The sequence below is a fragment of the Microcaecilia unicolor genome, chromosome 1 (genome assembly GCF_901765095.1).
Source record: "Microcaecilia unicolor chromosome 1, aMicUni1.1, whole genome shotgun sequence".
Classification (NCBI taxonomy): Eukaryota; Metazoa; Chordata; class Amphibia; order Gymnophiona; family Siphonopidae; genus Microcaecilia; species Microcaecilia unicolor.
Window position 1 is genome coordinate 141,935,835 of NC_044031.1, and position 23,074 is coordinate 141,958,908.

Consider the following 23,074-nt stretch of genomic DNA (forward strand, 5'->3'; position numbering starts at 1 on the left):
GTGGCGTATAGCTGTAGCATCTGCGCCAGTGCCTCCCTGAGTATGGCTCAATACCGCTCATCGAAGGTAGGCATTGGCAAAGCCTGGGAAGCCACAGAGAGCCTGTGAAGGAGCCGGAGCTAGTGAACTGGAAGTGGAAACCTGGCTGCCTGGAGACTGGTGCACAGGGACCTCCATCAAGGAGGGGGAGAGTTCCTCAGGTGCTGGTGATGTCGATGCCCCGGCACTCCCAGCGCTGTGTGTCGAAGAGGACCAATGCTTGTGCTTCTTGGGCTTCCCCCAACGCTGAGCATCACAGTCCACCGGTGTTGAAGAGGACAATGTCAAACCCATACACATCCTTGGTGTTTGGTCCGATGCTGACCAGGCCCATGGCCGACTATCAGCACCCGATATTGAGGGAGGTGGAAATTTCCTTGTTGTTGGTGCACTCTGAGTGGTAGCTGATATCTGGGCAGCCATCGAGGTCGATGTTTCTGGTGCCGATGTCAATGGATTGGCCTTCAAGGAGCCAAAAAGTCTCTCCTTCTGGACCTGATGCACCTTCTGTGTCCTCAACTGCATTTTCAAACAGGGAGAACAGGAGGTAGGGTCACAGTTAGGCCCAAGGCACCCGACGCATCAAGAGTGCAGCGTGTGGGTCAGTCACTGAAATCATCCGATTACATTGGGAACACCTCTTGAAGCCACTGGGGGTCTTCTTGGACACTGAGAAAAGAATCATGGCCAAATTAAATTCCACAATTATAAAAAGGGGCAAAGCCCAAATCAAGGTCAGTGCTCAGGCCTAAGCAGGCCTATTGAGTGCAAAAAAGAAAGAAAACTTGAATGACCGAAAAAACTAAGAACTAAGACAAAAACGAGAGAAAAATACTCGTGTGGGAAGGCACTGCTAAAGTAGAGAGAAAAGCACGGGGGGGGGGGGGGGGGGGGGAGCGTGAAGACATGTCTTCCCTGCTCCACAGAAAAACAAGGACTGAGGGATCCGTGCTCGCGTGTCATGTGAAAAAGTACCTGTGCATTAAGGGTGGAACTCCACTAGAAGTTTCTTGAAACATCTATACGCTAGTCCACATCAGGCTCTGCTGGATGGCTTCACCCACATGTGAGAATACAACTGGGCCTGTTTGTCTTCAGAGAATAAAAATAATCAGCAAATTCACAGAAACATGTCCTAAAGAGACAAAGTCACACATAGGATCTTCTCATTAGGTAACAGACAAAAGGGTCAATATTCAACCAGCAGCAGTCAGCATTTCTTTAAACACTGACAGCTGCTAGCTAAATTAGACCCTTGATATTCAGTGCCAGGCCATATCCAGGTCATCAGCAGCACCTGAAATTATGCAAGAACAGCCAATATTTAGTGCCATAGCCATATAGCTCACAAGACAAAGTCAAGACTGCCTTTTGTGCACTCCAACTTTCCTAGCTAGTTATTTGGGCACAGGCACTGTGTATCGCTGGTGACCGCATAACTCCCAGATCCTCTCCGGCACAAACAGGAAAATGCTGTGCTAGTCAGAATCAATATTCAGCAGCATTTTTGGTTAAGTGCCACTCCGATGAATATCATCTCCTAGCATGTTTAGAGTGGTTTAAGAAGGCAGAGGCATAGATGTCAGAACAGGGGGGGGGGGGGGGGGGGGGGGGGGGGGGGGGAGAGCCACAGGTGCCATAGCAACCCACAAAGTTGCTACCCTTCCCCTCTCCCTGCAAGGCCTTTATTCTCTTACCTCGCTCCCCCGGGGCAGCTGCATCAGAGGCAATATACAGCCGGCCCAGTGTGAGGCGCTTGAGTATCTGAATACGCTCAAGACTAGCCGGCTTCCATCCCCTTTGAAATGAAAGTCTGGAGGAAGCAGAAGCAAGCAAGCTTTGAGTGAGGTAAGATAATAAATACCTCGTAGCAGTGAGTGACAGCAACAGCAGGGATGGTAACAGTAGGAAAGGAGAGAAATGTTGAAGACAGAGGGGCAAGGCTGGAATGCTGGACACCACAAATGGGGAGGGGGAAGGGAAGGAGAGAGATGCTGAAGAAAGCAGGGGGAGGGAGTAGAGAAGGAAAAACATGTTGAATGCCATAGGAGGCAACTAGGATGGTAGTGTTTAGGGGCAGAGCATCACCAAACAAAAAAGCACTTCACTGCCCCTAGGCAGAAGCCTCTCCTGACCTCTTAAACCACCTATCAACCCCAAAGAATTATAAATGCCTCAAATCTAACACTGGATGGTATGAAGTCATCAAAAGTTTAAAAAACAACAAAAAAACAAGCTATTTAGCTATATAAAACACAATGAATAGTATATTCCCTTTCACCAAAGATTTGATAGCACTATTAATGATATTTTTTAAATTTGCATTTCAATGATACAAAGAATAAACTTTGATAAGAAATCAAAAAAATAAAATTACACAACAAATATGTCAGCTTAAATACAGCAGAAAAACGAATTACACACTACAGTCCACATATAGGAGGAGAGAACCAAGGTTTTAAAAAGTATGATATCTTACAAAAGATAGGTAAGAGCAAAAAAACCTGCCATACTGGGTCAGACCAAAGATCCATCTAGCCCAGTGTCTTCTTACTAACAGTGACCAATCTAAGTCACAAGTACCTGGCAGGATCCCAAAAAACAGCTGGATTCCATGTTTCTTACCCCCAGGGATAAGCAGTGGTTTTCCCAAGGTCTACCTTAATAACATGGTATTGACTTTCTCCATGAACTTGTCCAAACCTTTTCTAAACTCAGTTACGCAAACTGCTTGTACCACATCTTTTGGCAACATTTTCTATGCATTGAGGTAATCTTTTCAGTGTACTACTTTGTAATTTCATGGGATGTCCCTCAGTCTTTGGGTTTTTTTCTTTTTTATAAAGTAAACAATTGATTTGCATTTACCCATTTTGCTCCACTCAGCTGTCTCTTCTCCAAGCTGAAGAGTATTAACCTCATTAGCTTTTCCTCATACGAGAATCATTCTATTCCCCTCATCATTCTTATCACCCTTCTCTATACTTTCCTAATTTTATAGCTTTTTGAGATGTGGTGACCAGAATTGAATACAAAACTCAAAGTATGGTCACATCATGGAGCAGTATAGAGGCAATATGATATTCTTTATTGATTCTCTATTCCTTGCCTAATAATTCTTAACATTTTGTTTGCTTTTTTGGTTGCCACTGCACTCTAACCAAACAACATATTGTCCATGACACCTAGATTCTTTTCCTGAGTGGTGACTCCTAATGTGGAACCTAGCATTGAGCATCTATAATTTGCTTTATTCTTCCCTATGTTCCAACCTAGTGAAATGCCTTCCAGGATCTTCAGCTACCAGATGTACCAACCAAATTCTGAAAGTGATCTGAGAAGAGAGTGAGGCTTCGAATATTGATGTAATTCACCTGGGGACAAATGACCTGGGCAACAATAGCAAATTTACAGCACAGAGAGCATTCCAGAAGCTTGGGGAGGGACTGAAATCTTTGGTTTGGACTGTGGCTTTTTCTGAAGTAATTCCCACCTGGGGGAAGGGAGAAGAAAGACTACGCAAAACAGTGGAGTTCAATAAGTAGCTTGAGTCTTGGTGTAAAGAAGGTTTTAGTCACATAGGGGCGTGGGGTAATATGTGGAAAAATTACAGGCTGTACTGTAATGATGGGCTACATCTTTCTGTGATGGGAAAAAGGATCCTTGGGGAGAAATTCAGACAGTATGTTTCTAGACATTTAAAATAGAATAGTTAGAGATAGTTAGAGATATGCTGTTAAGTTTTAAGGGGCAGCAGCAGTTTTTGGACTGCAGTACAGAGGGTTGCACAACTATCATCTAATATCTATTCCTTCCTATTTATTAAACTGGAGTTCTTTCCTTTAAATATACTTTTAATCTTCTACTTTTAAACTGCATAGATGATATACTACATATCAAAAACAAGTATAAATAAACTTGAAATTTGACAAGGCCATAGCAGAGACACTAAATGAATTTTTTGCTTCATTCTTTACAGAGGAAGATAAAAAGTAGCTACCCAAGTCAGAAGTGATATTTAAAAAGTGATGATTCATAGAAACAAACAAATGTTGGTAAACATGGAAGATATATAAACCAAATCAATAAGCTAAAGAGCAACAATTCACCTGGACCAGATGGTATACACATAAGAGTACTGAAAGAACTCAAAAATGAAAATGCACATCTACTTTTAGAAATCTGTAACCTATCATTAAAGATTAGAGGGTAGCCAACATGACGCCAATTTTTTAAAAAAGGGTTCCAGGAAAAATAGATATTGGAAACTACAGACATGATGTCACTGCCAGTCAAAATGGTAGAAACTATTATAAAGAACAAAATTACTGAACAGAGTCATGGTTTAATGGGACATAGTCAACACGGATTTAGTCAAGGAAAGTCTTTTCTCACCAATCTGCTATGATTTATTTCAAGGTATGAATAAACATATCAATACAAATGATCAATCTGAAATAGTATATCTGGATTTTCAGAAAAATTGACAATGTCCCTATTGAAAGGCTTCTGAAGAAATCTAAATGCCATGGGATAGAAGAAAATATCCTTCTGTGGATTATGATCCGGTTAAAAGACAGAAAATAGAGAATAGGGTTAAATGGCCAATTCTCTCAGTGAAGAAAGGTAAATAGAGAAGTTTCACAGGAATTTGTACTGGAAACTGGTGCTTTATTATATATTTATAAATGACCTAGAAATGGGAACAATAAATGAAATGAAAACATTTGCAGATGACACAAAATTCTTCCGAGTTGTTAAATCACATGCAGACTGTGAGAAACAGCAGGAGGACCCAGGAGACTGGAAGACTGGGTATTGAAATTGCAGATGTAATTTAATATAGGCAAGTGCAAAATGCTAAACATAGGGAAGAATAACCGAAACTATACAGTGCTGGATTCCACAATAGAAGGGTAATTCTATAACTGTGCCTGGTAGAAGCCTATTCTATAAAGGAACATAAATGTTTAATTTCCTTCATAGAACACTAGCTGAACAGGGAGATACATATGGATGTGTTTAGATGGAAACATTTATGCCAGCCATAGAGCTGGATTAAGTTTGTTTGCCTATGCTCCAGAGATATGCACATAACTTAAAGTATTCTATAACTTACGAGCATAACAGTGGGCCCTGCCCAGAATCTGCCTATGACAGGGGATTTGCCTCGGTGTTAGTACTGCTAGATTTCTCAGCAGTTTTTGACACCGTGGATCATGATATCATGCTAGCATGACTGGCAGAAACAGGTATCAATGGAACAGTACTTGCGTGGTTCAGATCCTATCAGACAGGCAACAAACCATAATGTTTGGCAGCACCTCTTTGCCAACATAGTCACTGACCTGTGGGGTACTATAAGGATAAATAATGTCACCTATTCTATTCAGTATCTACCTCAAGCCACTAGCTGAGCTGATTAGGTCAATGGACACTCAGTTCTACATCTACATGGATAATGTGCAGCTACTCATACCCATTGAACCTGACTTACCTACGGCCCTGAACAAACTGATTACCTGTCTAACATCAATTCTAGAATGGGCTAAACACAACAAACTTTGCCTGCACCCAAGTAAAACCGAACCTCTCTGGGTCCTTAACACAAGTGGACACGTACCTGACATTAAAATCTCTTTTGGAAAGTATGAACTCCCCATCAAATCACAAGTCAGGAACCTTAGAATACAGATAGATTTGAAACTTAATCTGATTCCCCAAATCCAAGCAACCTTCAAGCGCTGTTTCTACTATTTACAACAATTATGCTGCCTCTCTCCTTACATCGAGAAGGTAAATCTTATCCCAGTTGTGCATGCCTTGATAACATCAAGACTGGATTACTGTAATGCACTTTATAATAGTCTGACTACAAAGGGTTAGCGCCAGCTCCAATTGATTCAGAGTGCTGCAGCAAGACTCACAGAAGGTTCCAAGTGATGTGACCACATTACACCATTTTTGCAAAAAATTCATTGGCTACCAGTACAATACAGGGTTAAATTTAAAACTCTATGTCTGATCTTCAAGGCCCTGAAAGGAAATGGCACGCGTACTTGAAGAACAGGATGACCCTCTACACACCTCCAAGGACACTAAGATCCTCCCAAGGGGTATCCCTAACCACACCCTCTCCAAAAGACATTACACGATGTGATACCCGCAAGTGATCCTTCTCCGGAGTAGCCCCCACACTCTGGAATGTGACCCTTCTCCGGAGTAGCCCCCACACTCTGGAATGCTCTCCCTGAAAGGCTCCGCTTAACACAAGACTATCTCTACTTCAGGAAGCAGGTGAAAGCTTGGCTCTTCAACCAGGCCTTTAATGGAAGAAGTAACTAACCTCTTAATCTCACACACACACACAATGACACAGACTGCACATACTACAGCAGGACATGTTTATCCACTCCTATCCTAGCTGAGATAACATTTAATCATCTCTTTAAATTAGTCACCTTATTTTCTAACTCCTCTTACTCTCTAACCTATCTATATATTCCATCTTTGCTTATACCCTACACTGTTGAAATCTTCTACTCAATGTGGGCAGCAGCCAAAAAAGTAGACAGAATGTTAGGAACTGTTAGGAAAGGAGCAGAGAACAAAACTAAAAATATGACAATTCTTCACAATACCTTGAGTACTGTGGGTAATTCTGGTTGCTGTATCTCAAAAAATATATATAGTGGAATTAGAAAAGGTACAGAGAAAGATGATCAAAATGATTCAGGGAATGGGAAGACATTCATTTGAGAAAAAGCTAAAGAGGTAAAAGCTCTTCAGCACTGAAAAGAGACAGCTGAGGGGATATATGATAGATGTCTATAAAATCTTTAGTGGCATGGAACAAGTAAACATGAATCGATTGCATTTACTCATTCAAAAAGTAAGACCAGGGAACCCACCATAACGTTACAAAGTAGTACATTAAAAACAAATAGGAGGACACATTTTGCTTTTCTCTCAACACATAATTAAAGTTTGGAACTCATTGCTGGAGGAAGGTAAAAACAGTTACCATAGCTGAGTTTAAAAAAAAGGTTTGGAAAATTATTGGAAGAAGTCCATAAATCATTATTAAGGCAGACCATGGGAAAGTCACTGCTTACCCTGAGGGTAAGAAGCATGGAATCTTGCTTCTTTCTGGGATCCTGCCAGGTACTCGTAACCTGGATTGGCCACTGCTGGAAACAAGATGCTGGGCTAGATGGATCTTTGGTCTGACCCAGTATAGCTATTTTTATGGGTGGCAAATTAATCTCATAGTTCCCCAAACTAAAATCTGAAATGAGCATATTACTTACAACAAATCCTCTTTTGATATTGTTCAATTACTTTAAGTAATTCCATGCATGTCCTCTGGATTGAATGAAACAGCTGAAATTAAACAAAAAAAAAAATGCAAATTATTCAAGAAATGCCTATGGTTTAAAAAAGATGGAAAAAATGTTGTACCATGGGATCCTTTTACTCGGGTGCACTAACAGATTTAGTATGTGCTAAATATGCCGCCCACAGGAATACAATGGGCTTCTTATCATTTAGCGCACGCTAAATCCATTAACACACCTTAGTAAAAGGACACCCATATCTTGAAACTTCAGCAACTCAACAAGTTATAAACAATCTGTTTATGAGAAAAATGGCAAATTACTGTAAGCATGCATTAAGTTGATCTCCTGACTGAAACATATCATATGAGAGCAAGAGGTTGAAGGTAATTTGCAAAATGAGATGTACACTTTACTGAAAAAACAAAACAAAACTGTGTGAAATGAATATCATACTGGCTATGGCAGCTGTTTGATGAGATGCTTATTATATACAAACAAAAAGTTTAAACTGCAAACATTTCAAAGTTTTTGCTGGCCTCTTTATTACTCTGTACCGGTACTCTTTTATGTCCTACTGCCCATTACAAATTTTATATTTAAAAGCTTAACCATGGAGTATCTTTACAATACTCCAAAAAGGGCCCCATAAAACCTAACTTGCCATGTTGGAACATACCGTAATTATGGCTCATATCATCACAGAGATGGAGGGAAGAACAAGAAACTGGGATTCCTCCAGGCTTTCGATGGACTGCAATTCAATCAGGGCTTTTTTGGTTCTCACCCCTCTCCCTACCTTTCCAGATCATTTTTATGAAGAAAAATAGCAATTGTTTGACCACTTTTAGAAAGAAATGGTTGTAATATATGAAAAAAATATATAAGAGCATACTTCAATGCCCTTGCCCATGTTACATGCAGAAGACGAGAGCAAGAAAGAAAGACAAATGTAAAAATTAAATAAATGGGGGCGGGGGGGGGGGGGGGGTGTGCAAAGCCATGTGGCTCACCTTTAAAAGGTAATAGATATATTTATTCGCTATACTGCCAACCAGAATAAAGTATCTAAGCAGTTTACAAATCCTAGGAACAAGTGAGAGGAGGGAAAAAAAGGTGTTTTCCATAGACAGCAGGACTGATAAGGCACATGTGGGTGATATCATCCACTGGTGCCAGGGTGGAACTCTACCAGAGGTCAGAACTTTAATATAGGGTTCTGAGCATGCACAGCCTTTCCTTTGCACTGCAGTCTTCTCATCTCTTCAGTTAGTTCCAAAGTTCAAACCAGTGCGCCAGCTCCAGGAGAGGTGGGGAGGATTGCCAGGAAACATTTGTTACAGGTAAGCAGTACTGTTTTTTTCTGTCTACAAGCAGGATTGATTAAGGTAAACAAGCGGGTGACTCCCAAGCTTACGGTTGCCTGTATTGAAATGTCTTAATCCTTGCAGCAGTCCAACAGTCAAATACAAGAGTTGTTACTTGAGGACAGATTGGCCAGCACCACTTGATCAAAAGATACTGTCCGAAGCTGAAGCCTAATCCCAACAATGATACACAGTGAAATTATAAGGCGAGGATCAAGTAGCTGCCTTGCAGATAATGGTCAATGAGGCAGCATTTCAGGAGGGTTACTGTGGCTGATGTAGCTCCAATCTGATGGCTTGACCTTGGAACTGAAAGGACCATCTACTTGTTATAGCAAAATTATATACAAGAGGCAAGCCATTTGATAGGATTTTTTTTTTGGAAATGGCCTACTGGTTCTATTTGGATCATACGAAATGAACAAGGTTGAATTCCTCAATGATACAGTTCTTTCCAAGTAGTAGATGAGAGCCCATTTACAGTCTTGAGTATGAAGTGCCTTCTCTTGAGCATCTGAATGATATGGACAGAAGGTTGGCAGCACTTCTTCATTCAGGTGGGAGTGACAACCTTACGTAAAAATTTGAGATATGTCTGAAGGATGACTTTGAGAGGATGAACTAGGCTATGCTTGAAGTTTACTTCTAGCTGAAGTGATAGCTACTAGGGTACTTTCAAGTTAGGAATTTGAAAGACACTTTTCTAGATGTTCAAAACAAAATTTCATAAGTGAAGTAAGAGACAGATTCAGATACCAAGGCATGGGGGGGGGGGGGGGGGGGGTACTGTAATGGAGGTTTTATATAAAGTAGGTCTTTCATTAAGCGTGAGACCAGCTTCAATTATGGAGTATGGTATGCTGCTAGTGCATTGAGATGTACTCTGATAGAAGAGGTTTGAAACCAAAGACAATATTAATGGTATACTAAAGAATCGCCATCAAAGGGCATGTAATAGGGTCATGGCCATTAGTAGAGCACTAGACTGAAAAACTTTTCCACTAGAGCACATAAGGTCACCTAGTTGAAAGCTTCAGAGCATCTATCAAGATGTCCTGGACAGGCTGTGAACACCAAGAGCAGATGCTAGAGACTGCTCTAATATCCAGGCTGTGAGGACTTGAGATTTGGTTGAAGAAGTTAGTACTCCTGTTCAGTGATGGGAACTGGAGTAGCTTGCAAGGAGGTAGAACCGACAGATTCTAGAGGAGACAGATCCAATTCTGTTGAGAGCAGCAGAGTGCTATGGAAGACCATGGGTAATTGTTTTGCTGGAATTTGCACATTACTCTTAGAATTTGAGGGTAGACGTAAAGAAACAACTAAATCTACAGAACTGTTAGTGCCTCTAATGCGAGACATAAGGGAGGAAGAAGAATTGAATAGTATTGAGGAAGCTTTGTGTTCTCTTCACAGTAAAGGGCCAATGTGAAATATTCTCCAATCTCGGATGAAGAGCATCAGAATATCTACATTGTGGGGCCATTTGCAAGATAAAAGCATTCTGCTGATATTGACAACTAACTGATTCTGTGGTCTGAGTATGCAAAGTGGTTGTATCAGGATTCAGTTGGTTACTGCAGTGTCCCAGATTCTGACTGCTTCTAGGCAAAGGCGAAAAAGGCCTGAGCCCCTTTGCTTGTTCACATAAAACATCGCTCTCTGTTTGGCAGTCTGAATCAGTACAGAGGAATTGTGAATAGTAGTGAAGGACTATTCATAGAGCATAGGAGATTGCCCTGACTCCAAGTGGTTGATATGAAGTGTTGTCTCATATGTGAGCTCCATTCCTTGCTAATGTTGGTTGGCTAATGAGCTCCCCACCCTTGGAATGAGGAAACTACAGTAAGGACTATCAGATGTTGCCATATGCAAAAGGCACACCCACTGTTAGGTTGGATCTATGCATCCACCAGCATAACAGGAGTTGAGGCCAGGAAGATGTATACAATATGGCAGAGGAAATGTTGATGCCTCTGGAACGTGAGTTCCCTCTGAGGACACCACATTTTCAGATGAGATAAGGGTACAACATGGACAGCTGCAACCATGTGCCCTAATATCTATAATCAAGCTCTGGCCATGGCCTTGGTCACTGATTGTATAGTCTGAATAAAGGTTATGAGAATTTGGATCCTGTCCTCTGGAAGAAAAGCTCTAGCTTTGATAAAGTCCAAGACAACTACTATAAAATAAATGTTGGTTGGGCAAAATGTAGACTTCTATAGTCTCTAGGATTCAGCGCACTGAGCAGAAGTCGATAATACACTGAAACCTTCTGCTCAGTGTGCTGCTGCGGCTCGGAGAGCGAATAGAATGTTGGGTATTATTAGGAAAGGTATGGAAAACAGGTGTGAGGATGTTATAATGCCGTTATATCGCTCCATGGTGCGACCGCAACTTGAGTATTGTGTTCAATTCTGGTCGCCGCATCTCAAGAAAGATATAGTGGAATTGGAAAAGGTGCAGCGAAGGGCGACTAAAATGAAGAAAGACTAAGGAGGCTAGGGCTTTTCAGCTTGGAGAAGAGACGGCTGAGGGGAGACATGATAGAGGTATATAAAATAATGAGTGGAGTGGAACAGGTGGATGTGTTCACGCTTTCCAAAAATACTAGGACTAAGGGGCATGCGATGAAACTACAGTGTAGTAAATTTAAAACAAATCAGAGAAAATGTTTCTTCACCCAATGCATAATTAAACCCGCATAACTAAGTGGTCTAATTTAGGACAGCTCAAAAGCTGTCCTAAATTAGGCCACTTTAATATGCGGGTGCCGGCACTGAACTTGCATAATTTTTTTTTTTTAAAGGTTCCCCTGAGACCCCTTCTTCTCTCGAGGTCACAGCAGTCATTTTGGAACAGCGCTGCAAGGGGAAGGAGCAAGGCAGCTGGGTTTCTGCCATCAACAACCACCACTGGACCATCAGGTATACAGGTAGGCCCAAAAAAATGATGTGGGTCCCATCCCAATATTCAGCCAGGTCACATAACTCTTATGTGGGCCCCGGCTGAATATCAGCCAGACCAGCAAAATTTCTAGCACCCAGCCCGCCCACATTTAGCCCCCAATATTCAGTGCTGGTGCTCGGACATGGCCAGACGATGGTTAACATTTTTAAAAACGCTGACAGTGGCCAGCTTAATATCGGGGGACAAGACACTTTGGAGGTTTAACACATGTCAAGTTATTTTGGGCCACTGCACTTGGTTTTGGCTTACATGCTCAGTAGTTTTGTTTGTTTTTTTTAACACAAAGAAAACATTGGCTGGTGTAATAAATCCTTAGATATATCATTTGAGTAACAAATTTCAGACATAAGTTAAAGCATGGAAGAAAAAAAAATCAAGATTTTTAATTGCTGACTGATTGTAAACGTTATTGGATACAGAGAAACACCTGCGATAAAAATTATGTGCACAAAGACAGAGAACACTGTACCGTAGATGTACCTGCAAATAAAACAGTTAAGAATTTGATAAGCAAGTATAACTAGAGTCCCATCTTTGCTTATGTACATCACATATTAAGAACTTTCCTTACACACCTCCAATTTGGCATCCAAGTCTGCATCTGAAGCAACCACATGTTCGTCTTCCTTCTTCCCCGTGACTTTAATCAAGGTCTGCTTCGTTTTCCAGTACTTCTGCTGCATCTTGTTAACCACTGACTTCTCTTGGCTTTGGGCATACCGGTCATAAAATTCTCTAGAATATCCACTGAAAACCAGTTTAAAATGTCACAAAAAGCTTGCATTGAAAAGCATTTGTAAACAATGGCAAATAGAAACTTGCTAAGATTTGCTTGTTGTCTGTATATGTAGTTGTATTTTATGACAGATTTAAAATATGCAGCCCAAAACATGAACTCAGTATCACTGATAAAATGACTTGTTATCTTTACTGTACAGCTTAATACAGAGTCCTGACAAATAGCAACACAAAAGGAACATACAAAAGACACAGTAAATCTTGGCCAATGTTATCATGCAATTTTTCTTCGTCCCAAACCCAGGCCAACTGAAATATTCTAATTGAAATAGCAGACAAACACATTAAAAAAGCAATATTATCTCTACTGAAACAAGCATGCACAAGTGACTTACTAATTGTGACCATCCATGTTTCATCAATCTTTTCTTTGGAGCCTTGAAAGAAAGACAACAAACATCAAGGTTATATATATTATTTTGAGTCCTATGTTAATCAGAAAACTTCTCCTGCCATATCCTGTCCCCTTCATTGGATTCCCTAGCCACAGGGGTTCTCATATTTTGGTGGCCTCACAGTGCAGTCACCAACAAGAAATGGTGGCCATATTGATAAATTGTCTTAATATAATCACCACCCCCTTTTTTTTTCCTTCTCACTGCTCCTCCACTTGCTCCATTTCTCCTCATCACTGCTCCTATTTTTCTCTTCCCCTCTTACCAAGTTCCCCTAGCGCTCTGTTTCTTGCTTTTCCTCCTCTCCTTTAATCTTCCCTATCCTTCTTCCCTGCTACCATTGCCCATCTCTCTTCTTCTTTTCCTCATCCTTTCCGTACCTCACTCCCACCTCTTGCCTTGCTAATCAGCGGCAGTCAGTATCATAGGAGCAGGCTTTTACCTACATGTTCCTCCTCTACCTGGTCAATACAAGCCAAATTCTTTGTAGTGTGCCTCCTCCTGAAGGCCCACGTAAGAACCAAAATCTTCACTAATTCTCATCCCATAATATCATCAGCCACATGTTGCTAAGAGGCTGCATTTGAGAAACAGTACTCTAGTAATAATACATGTTTCAATCCTATGGCAATATTAGCGCTTTTGAAAGTTCGTGCTGCTTAGCCACTCCTAGCATTATGAGCCTCAGTAAATGTGGACACTACAGCACAGGCTTCCACGATAACTTCATGCACACAATAGGGGCTATGTTTGCTAAATAATCTAGAAACATGAAATAAGAAACATTTCTTTGAAAATTCAGCAAAAGATGCAAAAGATACATGGCTGCAAGTAAAATGACACCAGATAAAGGCCATACAGCCATCCAGTCTGCCCATCCATATCATCCACTATTTCTTCCTCCCCCTAAGTCTCACACTTTCTTAAATTCAGATAAAGTCCTCATCTCCATCACCCCTACTGGGAGGTCATTCCAAGCATCCACCACCCTTTCTGTAAATACGTATTTCCTTGGATTACTTCTGAGTCTATCTCCTTTTAACCTCATCTTATGTCCTCTTGTTCCAGAGCTTCCATTCTGTTGAAAGCGACTCACCTCTCAATATCTCCCCTCTCTCATCTTTCTTCCAAAATATACATATTGAGGTCTATGCTTTATGATGAAGACCCCGACCATTTTCGTAGCTGCTCTCTGGACTGACTTCATCCTGTTTATGTATCTTTTTAAAAAGGTGTACGCTCCAAGTTGCTAAATATGGAAATTTATATTTAGCTTCTTGGTAGGTTGAATATTTTCATCCTGACGGATCTAGTCTTTAAGTCCTTAGTTAACCATTTAAAAATTGCTGTCAAGTAAAGTAAAGCAAAGATACTTACCTGAAGCAGGTATTCTCCGAGGACAGCAGGCTTTATATTCTCACAAGTGGGCGACACCGATGAGCGTCGCCCGGTCCGGAATTTACCAAAACTAAATGAGAGCTTTGTGGAGCACGAGCTGAACTCCACCACGCATGCGTGAGTGCCTTCCTGCCCATCGCACGGACGCAGTCTCCACAGTTTAATACTATAGCAAAAAAAAAAAAAAGTAAAGATAAAGGAGACAACGCCTGCAAATAGGTGGGAAAATGTGGGATACAAATGCAATAAAATAAAGGGGAGGTGGGAGGGATTGTGAGAATATAAAGCCTGCTATCCTCAGAAAATACCTGCTACAGGTATCTTCGCTCTCCCCAAGGACAAGGATGCTTCAATGTTCTCACAAGTGGGGAATCCCTAGCACCCAGATTCACCAAAAACAACAAACACTGGTCAACTGGGCCTCAGAATGGCAAGGACTTAACACAGATTAACCTGAAACTATATACAATCTGAATGAGAGTGCAGCCTGGGTGCAGCCTGGAACACAATAGCAAAAAGTCAAAAGACGCGCGAGGGTCAACTTAAGGGGCGCGAACGGCGCAAACACGACCGTCCCGAGCGCGGACAAAAGAAGACTGACGAACACGAGCCGGTTCGGGCGGGAAGACGGCCACGCATGCGCGGTGTGCATCGGCGTGCGAGGACTAGCAAAGGCCTTTGCTAGTAAAGTGTTCCGATTGGAGGGGCTGCCTTGGACGTCACCCATCAGTGAGAACAAGCAGCCTGCTTGTCCTCGGAGAAAACGGGCCTAGGAGGGTGGAGTTGGATTAAGAACATAGAACATAAGAACAACAGAGCAGCCATACTGGGTCAGACCAATGGTTCATCTAGCCCAGTATCCTGTTTTCCCAACAGTGGCCAAGCCAGGTCACAAGTACCTGGCAGAAACCCAAATCATGGCAACACTCCATACTACAAATACCAGGGCAAGCAGTTGCTTCCCATGACTGTCTCAATAGCAGACTATGGACTTTTCCTCCAGGAATTTGTCCAAACCTTTTTTAAACCCAGATACGCTAACCGCTGTTACCACCTCCTCTGGCAAGGAGTTCCAGAGCTTAACTATTCACTGAGAGAAAAAATATTTCCTTCTATTTGTTTTAAAAAGTATTTCCATGTAACTTCCTCAAGTGTCCCCTAGTCTTTGTACTTTCAGAACAAGTAAAAAAAATTGATTTACTTCTACTCGTTCAACACCACTCAGGATTTTGTAGACCTGAATAATATCTCCCCTTATCCGTCTCTTTTCCAGGCTGAAGAGCCCTAACCTCTTTAGCCTTTCCTCATACGAGAGAAGTTCCATCCCCTTTATCATCTTGGTTGCTCCTCTTTGAATCTTTTCTAATTACGCTCTCTCTCTCTCTCTCTCTTCTCTCTCTTTTGAGATACGGCGGCCAGAACTGAATGCAATACTCAAGGTAAGGTTGCACCATTGAGTGATACAGAGGCAATATGCATTCTTAGTCTTAGTTACCATCCCTTTCCTAATAATTCTTAGCATTCTGTTTGCTTTTTTTGACCGCCACCACCACACACTGGGCAGAAGATTTCAGTGTGTTATCTACATCACTACCTAGATTTTTTTCTTGGGAGCTGACCCCCAAGGTGGACCCTAGCATCAGGTAGTTAGGATTTAGGCTATTCTTCCCAGTATGCATCACTTTGCATTTGTCCACATTAAAATTTCATCAGCCATTTGGATGTCCAGACTTCCAATTTCCTAAGGTCTTCCTGCAATTTTTCACAGTCCACATGTGTTTTAAACAACCTTGAATAGTTTTGTGTCATCCGCAATTTTAATCACCTCACTTGTCATTCCAATTTCCAGATCATTTATAAATATGTTAAATAGCACCAGTCCCAGTACAGATCCCTGCAGTACTCCACTATCCACTCTCCTCCATTGAAAGAAATGGCCATTTAACCCTACCCCCTGTTTTCTGTCCAATAATTAATTCCTAATCCACAACAGAACTTTGTCTCCTATCCCATGACTCTTTAATCTTTTTCAAGAGTCTCTCATGAGGAGCTCTGTCAAAAGCTTTCTGAAAATTTAGATATACTACATCAACCAGCTCACTTTTATTGACACATTTATTCACGCCTTCAAAAAAATGAAGCAATCTGGTGAGGGTCCACAGCTGGTGAAACAAGCAAAGCCTGCCCCATCGTGGAGGAACACAGAAACAGAGAAAAATTAAGGCAGATAAAGACCATATGGCCTATGCAGTGTGCCCATCCATGCCATCTACTCTCCCTTACAGATCCTATGTACTTGTCCCAAGCTTTCTTAAATTCAGATACAATTTTCATCTCAACCACCTCTACTGGACAGCCGTTCCACAAATTCATCACCCTTTTCACAAAGAAGTATTTCCTCAGGTTATTTCCGAGCAGAGATGGGTTCACTACTTAAAGTGCTTAAATAAAAAGTAAAAGTGCTGGCTTCAAAAGCAGTGAAGGTAGAAAGTCTTATTAAAAAAAATACTTACGTAAAAGTAATAAAGTACAGCTCTTAAAACAATTTTTTTTTACTACAAAGTAAAAAGTATTCTTAACAAGTTAGACCACAGAATCTAGTATGTTTACATGCTAACTTCCTGGGGAAGGAGGGGGGGGGGTCATACAAAGCACTTCCTTCAAAAAACAAAAAATACCCCACCCTGAACGTTGCAGAGAGCAGAATATTAATAGACCCACTGGAAAACAAAACAAGCAGAGGGCTCCTTTTACAAAGCTGTGGCACATGCAACGCCCACAAGAACTGAATGGGCTTCGTCACATTTACCGCACGGGAATCAGTACCATTGCTTTGTAAAAGGAGCCCTGAATTAGTACAGATGAATCCTACACAGACATTTGATGCTATCAGAATACCCAGACTTTTTCACACATGAACAGAGGTAGCCCCTCATGAAGTATAGAATAAGTAACCACAAACTAAAAATAGAAATACATAGACAAAAATTAATCCGAAGCCCAAGAAGCCATACTCTGCATACAGTGCAAAACCAAAGAAACAGAAAGAGTGCACATTGGTAGAACTGTGGGCTGCTCAAAATGGGCCCCTCTCTTTCTTTCCTTCCTCAACATAGCACACAACATTTCTGCCATTCTCTTCCTTTCCTAAGGTGTCCTGCTGTAGCCAGCTTACATAATCTTTCAGCTCCCCTCCCTGCACCCACATTCCATCCATCTTTTTTACAGCCCCCCCTGCACAGCCCCCCCCCCCACCTCATCCATCATTTTTACAAGCTAGAACGGCAACCTGCACTCGAAGGGAATTACATGCCAATCCCTTTTGAAGACCATCCTGAAGGAACTCCAGAATAACCGGAATTTCCGCCCACAAAGGCGATTCAGCATGCAAAGCACACCACGCCGAGAAAGCTTTCCACGCTTGCGCATACGCTGCTGAAGTAGACTGCTTCCGTGCCCCAAAAGAGTGGCAATGACTGGTCCTGAAAATCCCTTCTTCCTCAGCTGCCGCCTCTCAATAGCCAGGCCTTAAGACCAAAGTGGGAGGGAGTCGCAATGGTGGCTCTGAGAGTGCTCGAACGAAATCCGCATACCATGGCCATCACGGCCAGTCTGGGGCCACTAGAACGACCGGCCCCCGATGCCGCCCTATGCGGCAAAGAACTCTCCCTATCAGAGGCCACGGAGGAAAAACATACAGTAGCTGTTGTTCCGGCCATAGCTGGAGAAGAGCGTACAATCCTGCGGATCCTGGCTGATGTTTGTGGCTGAAGAACTGGGGAACTTTGGCATTGCAAGCCATGGCCATGAGATCCATTACTGGTCTTCCCCAACGTTGACAGATCAGCCGAAAAGCCGAGTCCGACAGCGTCCATTCTGCTGCATCCAAAACAGTCCGGCTGAGAAAATCCGCTTAAACATTGTCTTGACCCGCAGTGTGCGCTGCCGACAGATTCTGAACATGCGCTTCCACCCATACTAGAAGACGAGACGCTTCCACTGCCAAGGGAAGACTGCGAGTGCCCCCCTGCCAATTGATGTAGGCCACCGTCGTGGTGTTGTCCGAGAATACACAAACTGCCTGCCCCTGCAGAAGGTCCTGAAAACTCCACAGCGCATTCACGACTGCTCGCAACTCCAGACGATTTACCGGCCAAGTCGCTTCGAGAGGGGTCCATGATCCCTGGGCTACTCGATGAAGACAATGGGCTCCCCAGCCCACAAGGATTGGCATCCGTCACAACTACCACCCAATTGGGTGATGCCAGAGAACCACCCTTCTGCCAACTGGCTGACCAGAGCCACCACGCAAGACTGTCCATGGCCCGGCTTGACCAAGGAAGGCGTCGTTGAGAATCCAGCGACGTCAGCGACCATCTGCTCAAAAGGAAATTCTGAAGAGGCCGAATGTGAGCCCTTGTCCATGGAATGACCTCCAAGGTCGCTGTCATGGAACCGAGGAGCTGAACACAGTCCCATACTCGGGGAGCGCAACAACTCAATAAGGTCTGTACCTGACAGAGCAATTTGATCCTTTGCCCCGCAATCACTCGGTCAGTGACCACTCAACTCTCCTCTGCTGTCGTCGCCCGAATCAGCCAGTCGTCGAGATATTGATGCACTCGAATCCCCTCCTTCTGCAGGAATGCCGCCACCACCACCATGACCTTGGAAAAAGTGCAAGGGGCAGTGGAAATTCCGAAAGGAAGGGCTCAAAACTGGAAGTGCTGACCCAGCACCGCAAATCTTCTGAGAAATCTCTGATGGGGCTGCCAAATGGGAATGTGCAGGTAAGCTTCCCTCAAATCAAGAGCCTTCAAAAACTCACCTGGTTGAACAGCAGCAATAACTGCCCTTAATGTCTCCATGCGAAAGTGACGAACCCGAAAAAACTGGTTTACTTTTCTGAAATCGAGAATAGGCCGAAAAGCCCCTCCCTTCTTTGGAACCACAAAGAAGATGGAGCACCAACCTGTGTGCCTTTCGAGAGGAGGAACAGGCACAATAGCCCCTATCCTTAGCAGGTCTCGCAAACACTGCAGAACCACTGTCCTCTTGGCCCGCGATACACAGTGGGACTCCAGAAAAAAGTCTGTGATGGGAGAGAAGAATTCTAGCTTGTAACCTTATCACACCACATCGAGGACCCACTGGTCCGAAGTAATTTTGGCCCACTCTGGAAGAAACAGAGAGAGCCGACCACCGATCTGCTCTCCTCCCGAGTGGACCTGCACCCCATCATTGGGAGGCCCGAGAAGGAGCCCCCTGACGAGAGGGGGGTCCAGCCGGACGCTTCTCGTTGCAAAAGGAAGAACGCTGCCCAAAATGAGGACACTGAAAGGCTGCGTTGGACCGCCCCGGCGATACCGTTGCGTCTCTCTGAAACGTGACCTCGAGGCTCCCTGCCTGGAAGTAGACTTGGGTCTATCCTCCGGAAGACACTGAGATTTGGAATCCCCCAAATCTTTAACAATCTTTTCTAGGTCTTCCCCAAAAAGCAATTTCCCTCGGAAAGGCAATTTAATGAGCCACTGCTCAGAGGTCAAATCTGCGGCCCAATAACGGAGACGCAGAAGACGCCGAGAGGAAGCAGTTTGGCCGAAGCACGGAGCAAATCATACAAGGCATCCGCCAAGCAGGCCAGTCCAATATCCATCAGTGACATCTGAGGAATTCCCAGCATATCAGACTCTGAAATCGAATCCATGACAGAATGTAGCCAACTGAGACAAGCTCTAGCTGCATAAAAACTACAAACAGAAGCTTGAAGTGTCAAAGCGGCCACCTCAAAGGCATGTTTTAAAGAGGCCTCTAGCCATCTGTCTTGCATATCCTTAAGTGCCACACCACCTTCCACTGGAAGAGTAGTCTTCTTAGTGACCGCCGTCACTAGGGCATCCACCCTAGGTAGAGCAAACTGCTCTAAACAGTCCACTGAAACCGGATATAGCCTGGCCATAGCCCTGGCTACTTTCAGCCCCCCATCCGGATCCTCCCAATGGGCCAAAATCAACTCTTCAATAGCTTCATGTACCAGAAAGGCATTAGAAGGTCGTCTGGTACTAGCCATCTAGGGGTTGACCGCCTGAGAAGCCGCAACCTCAGGGTCCTCTATATTCAGGGCTTCCAGCACCTGAGAGATAAAGGAGGACAACTCCCCCTTATGGAAAATCTTCACGGCGGAAGAGTCCTCCAGTTGGTCAGTGAGGACACCGTCCTCCACATCCTCTACCACCGTCTGCTCCGAGAGAGCCACCATGGAGGAAGCTGCAGGCGACTGTATGCAGGACCCCTTCTCAGACCCCAAAGAGAGCCCCTTAAAAAGGGAGGAGAAATCCTCTGGGGAAAAACCCCAAATCTCTTGGTTACCCCCAGACCCCCTGAGAGGATCAAAGGCTGAAGCTGTAAACCCCTCCCCCGCAAAGGAGGAGGTCGCAGCCATGGCATCTGCACCACCGCCCACAGTGCCTGATGGCCCCCCTGACTCCCCTATCAGCGGAGAAGAAGCTTTGCCCAAAACCGCTACCGGAGCCGGCTCCACGACCAATCGCAAAATGGCATGAGAATCGCCAGGCTCTGGGCGGGAAAGCACGCTCTCGGGGGGGGGGGGCACCACTCCGTCGAGTCCCGCCAAATCAGCGCACCCCGCGCTGCAAAGGCCCGCTGCCAAATGCCGTTTCCCGCATCGGGAACAGCGTTTTACCGCCTCCACTGCCAACACCCGTCCCCAAACAGGAACCCAGCAGGACTTACCATGGATAATGAGCCGAAGAAAAAAAAAACTCTGACTCCACTTTGAGGCAGGCTCAGACAAGCAGGCAACAGAAAACAGGACTCAGACAACAGTAACACAAACCTGTTCTCAGCAAAAACACACTTCCCTGTGCTTCTCTTTCTCTTTTAAATAAATTCTATGGTTCTCTTTTTTTTTTTTTTTTAGTGAGGAGGCAGAAACAAACAGGGAAGGAAAGGAACAGCAAAAGCCTGTTCAGAGGGAATTTGAGGTGCAGCAGGGACCCAGCAACTGCGTATGCTGCCAAAGGGGACACCACCAGTCCACCACCCCTGGCTCAAACTGGCCACCGGCCCAGGAACACCCTCAGAGGCCTTGGGCCCAGGAGCTGGAGAAAAAGCCGTCCACCACCTGCTGAGATAGAGACATACTAACTGAGGAAGGAGCTAACGGTTGGCATCACTGCCTTTAGTTGTTTATCTCTATCTTCACCTGCTGGTAGGCGGACTTAACCCACTAGTTTCTGGATTTATCTGCTGCAAGTGATAAGGAACAGCAAGTTTTAAGAAGATAAGAAGGCCTCTGGGCAGTGGTGACAGTGAAAACATCAAAAACAGAGAAAGTCAGGACGCCATGTTACATGACAGAGGTTGGAGACATGAGCGAACAGTTGCTTCCAAAACTGGAAAATAGTCAGGCATGACTAAAATAGATGGCCCAGATGCGCATTAGTGCCAGTGGATTTTAAGCACACATCATGAGAGCAAAAGGGCGGTCTAAATGCTTAACTAGGAGAGATGTACATTCTCATAAGAATTTATAATGCAATTCACACAGTAGTACATTCTCAGTAAGTTTTGAAATTCCCAAAAGACAAGACTTCAGGTGGTGTCCCTGTAAAGAAAAAGACAGTTCACTCCCCCATTTACTCACTAAAGCATATAATCGTAAACCTTAAACGTTTCCCACAACCCACTATGCTGATACTTCATAGGAATCAAGAGTTGTGCATCCAAGCCAAACCATGTGTATAATTTATCCCAAACCACAAGATTCAGCAGGGAGGGATGAAATACAATGACAGATCTGTATACAGGAAAAAGAGTCTCTCTGTGTCAAACCATATTCCATCTTCAAGCAATCAAAGGATTTAAGCATCTCATCATCTGAGAAAAGATGATATAGATACAAAATACCGTCCAATTGCGAAAATTAGATGTGCTGCCCATTGGAAAATCCGGACTGCCACAAATCGGTTACAAGGGAGAGACCACTGCAGACAAACCGTAATGGCAGTAGATCCACCACCAGGCCAGCCACAGGGGAAGTGAAAAGAAAGTAAAAGGCAAGGGGGTTTCAATTAACCTGCTGCTGGGGAATGTAATCAGAAACTAAAATGGTAGGGAGAAAACAAACCAGTTTCCTCCACAGTGCAAAAAAAAATATGAAGTATTACAAAACCAATCCATGAGTTGCCTCATGCAACAAGCCACAGCGAAAGGTTTGACACTCAGCAGACCCCGCCCTCAACCCCGTCCCCCGGGGCAGGTAAGAAAACGTTGGGGCGCTGGCAACCGCAAATGTTTGCCATTCCATAGGTAGCGCAAAAGGGATCTCAGCAAAAACTGCTCATTGCTACGTTTCTTCTGAAACCATAATCATGTTGTAACGAGCGATCTTACCTAAAAGAGACAAGGGCAGAGTGACTTGGTAAAGAATGCAAAGGGCCAATATTCTGCTCATACAACTGGGAGACGTCAGCTGATATAACACCAAGATAGTTTAGAAAACCTGACGCTCAAGAGAGTGGAAACTTCCCCACCAGAGATGCATATTGTAGATTGAATGGGAAATGAAACTGACTTTAGTAAATTTAAAGTAAACCCAGAAGAATAGCCAAATTCGTCCACGATGCTGGAAGACACTGTTGCAAGCTGGTCAGAGCTAAAAAGAGTATCAAGCCAAGGCTATTACAGACAGGGAGAATACAGAAATGCCAATAATATCGGAGTCACGTTGAATGGTGACTAACAA

At 43.5% G+C, this 23,074-nt stretch overlaps 1 protein-coding gene across 2 annotated transcripts in view; it reads right to left on the reverse strand.

Moving 5' to 3' along the window:
• ICA1 (islet cell autoantigen 1) overlaps positions 1 to 23,074 on the reverse strand; it is a 216,271-nt gene that overhangs the window by 180,837 nt on the left and 12,360 nt on the right. For both annotated transcript variants that reach the window (XM_030201026.1, XM_030201035.1), the window contains exons 2-4: positions 12,850 to 12,891; positions 12,292 to 12,463; positions 7,350 to 7,422 (exon numbers count right to left, since the gene is read on the reverse strand). In XM_030201026.1, coding sequence (XP_030056886.1) covers positions 7,350 to 7,422; positions 12,292 to 12,463; positions 12,850 to 12,866 — 262 coding nt within the window. In that variant the 5' untranslated portion in view covers positions 12,867 to 12,891. The remainder of the gene's footprint in view (positions 1 to 7,349; positions 7,423 to 12,291; positions 12,464 to 12,849; positions 12,892 to 23,074) is intronic.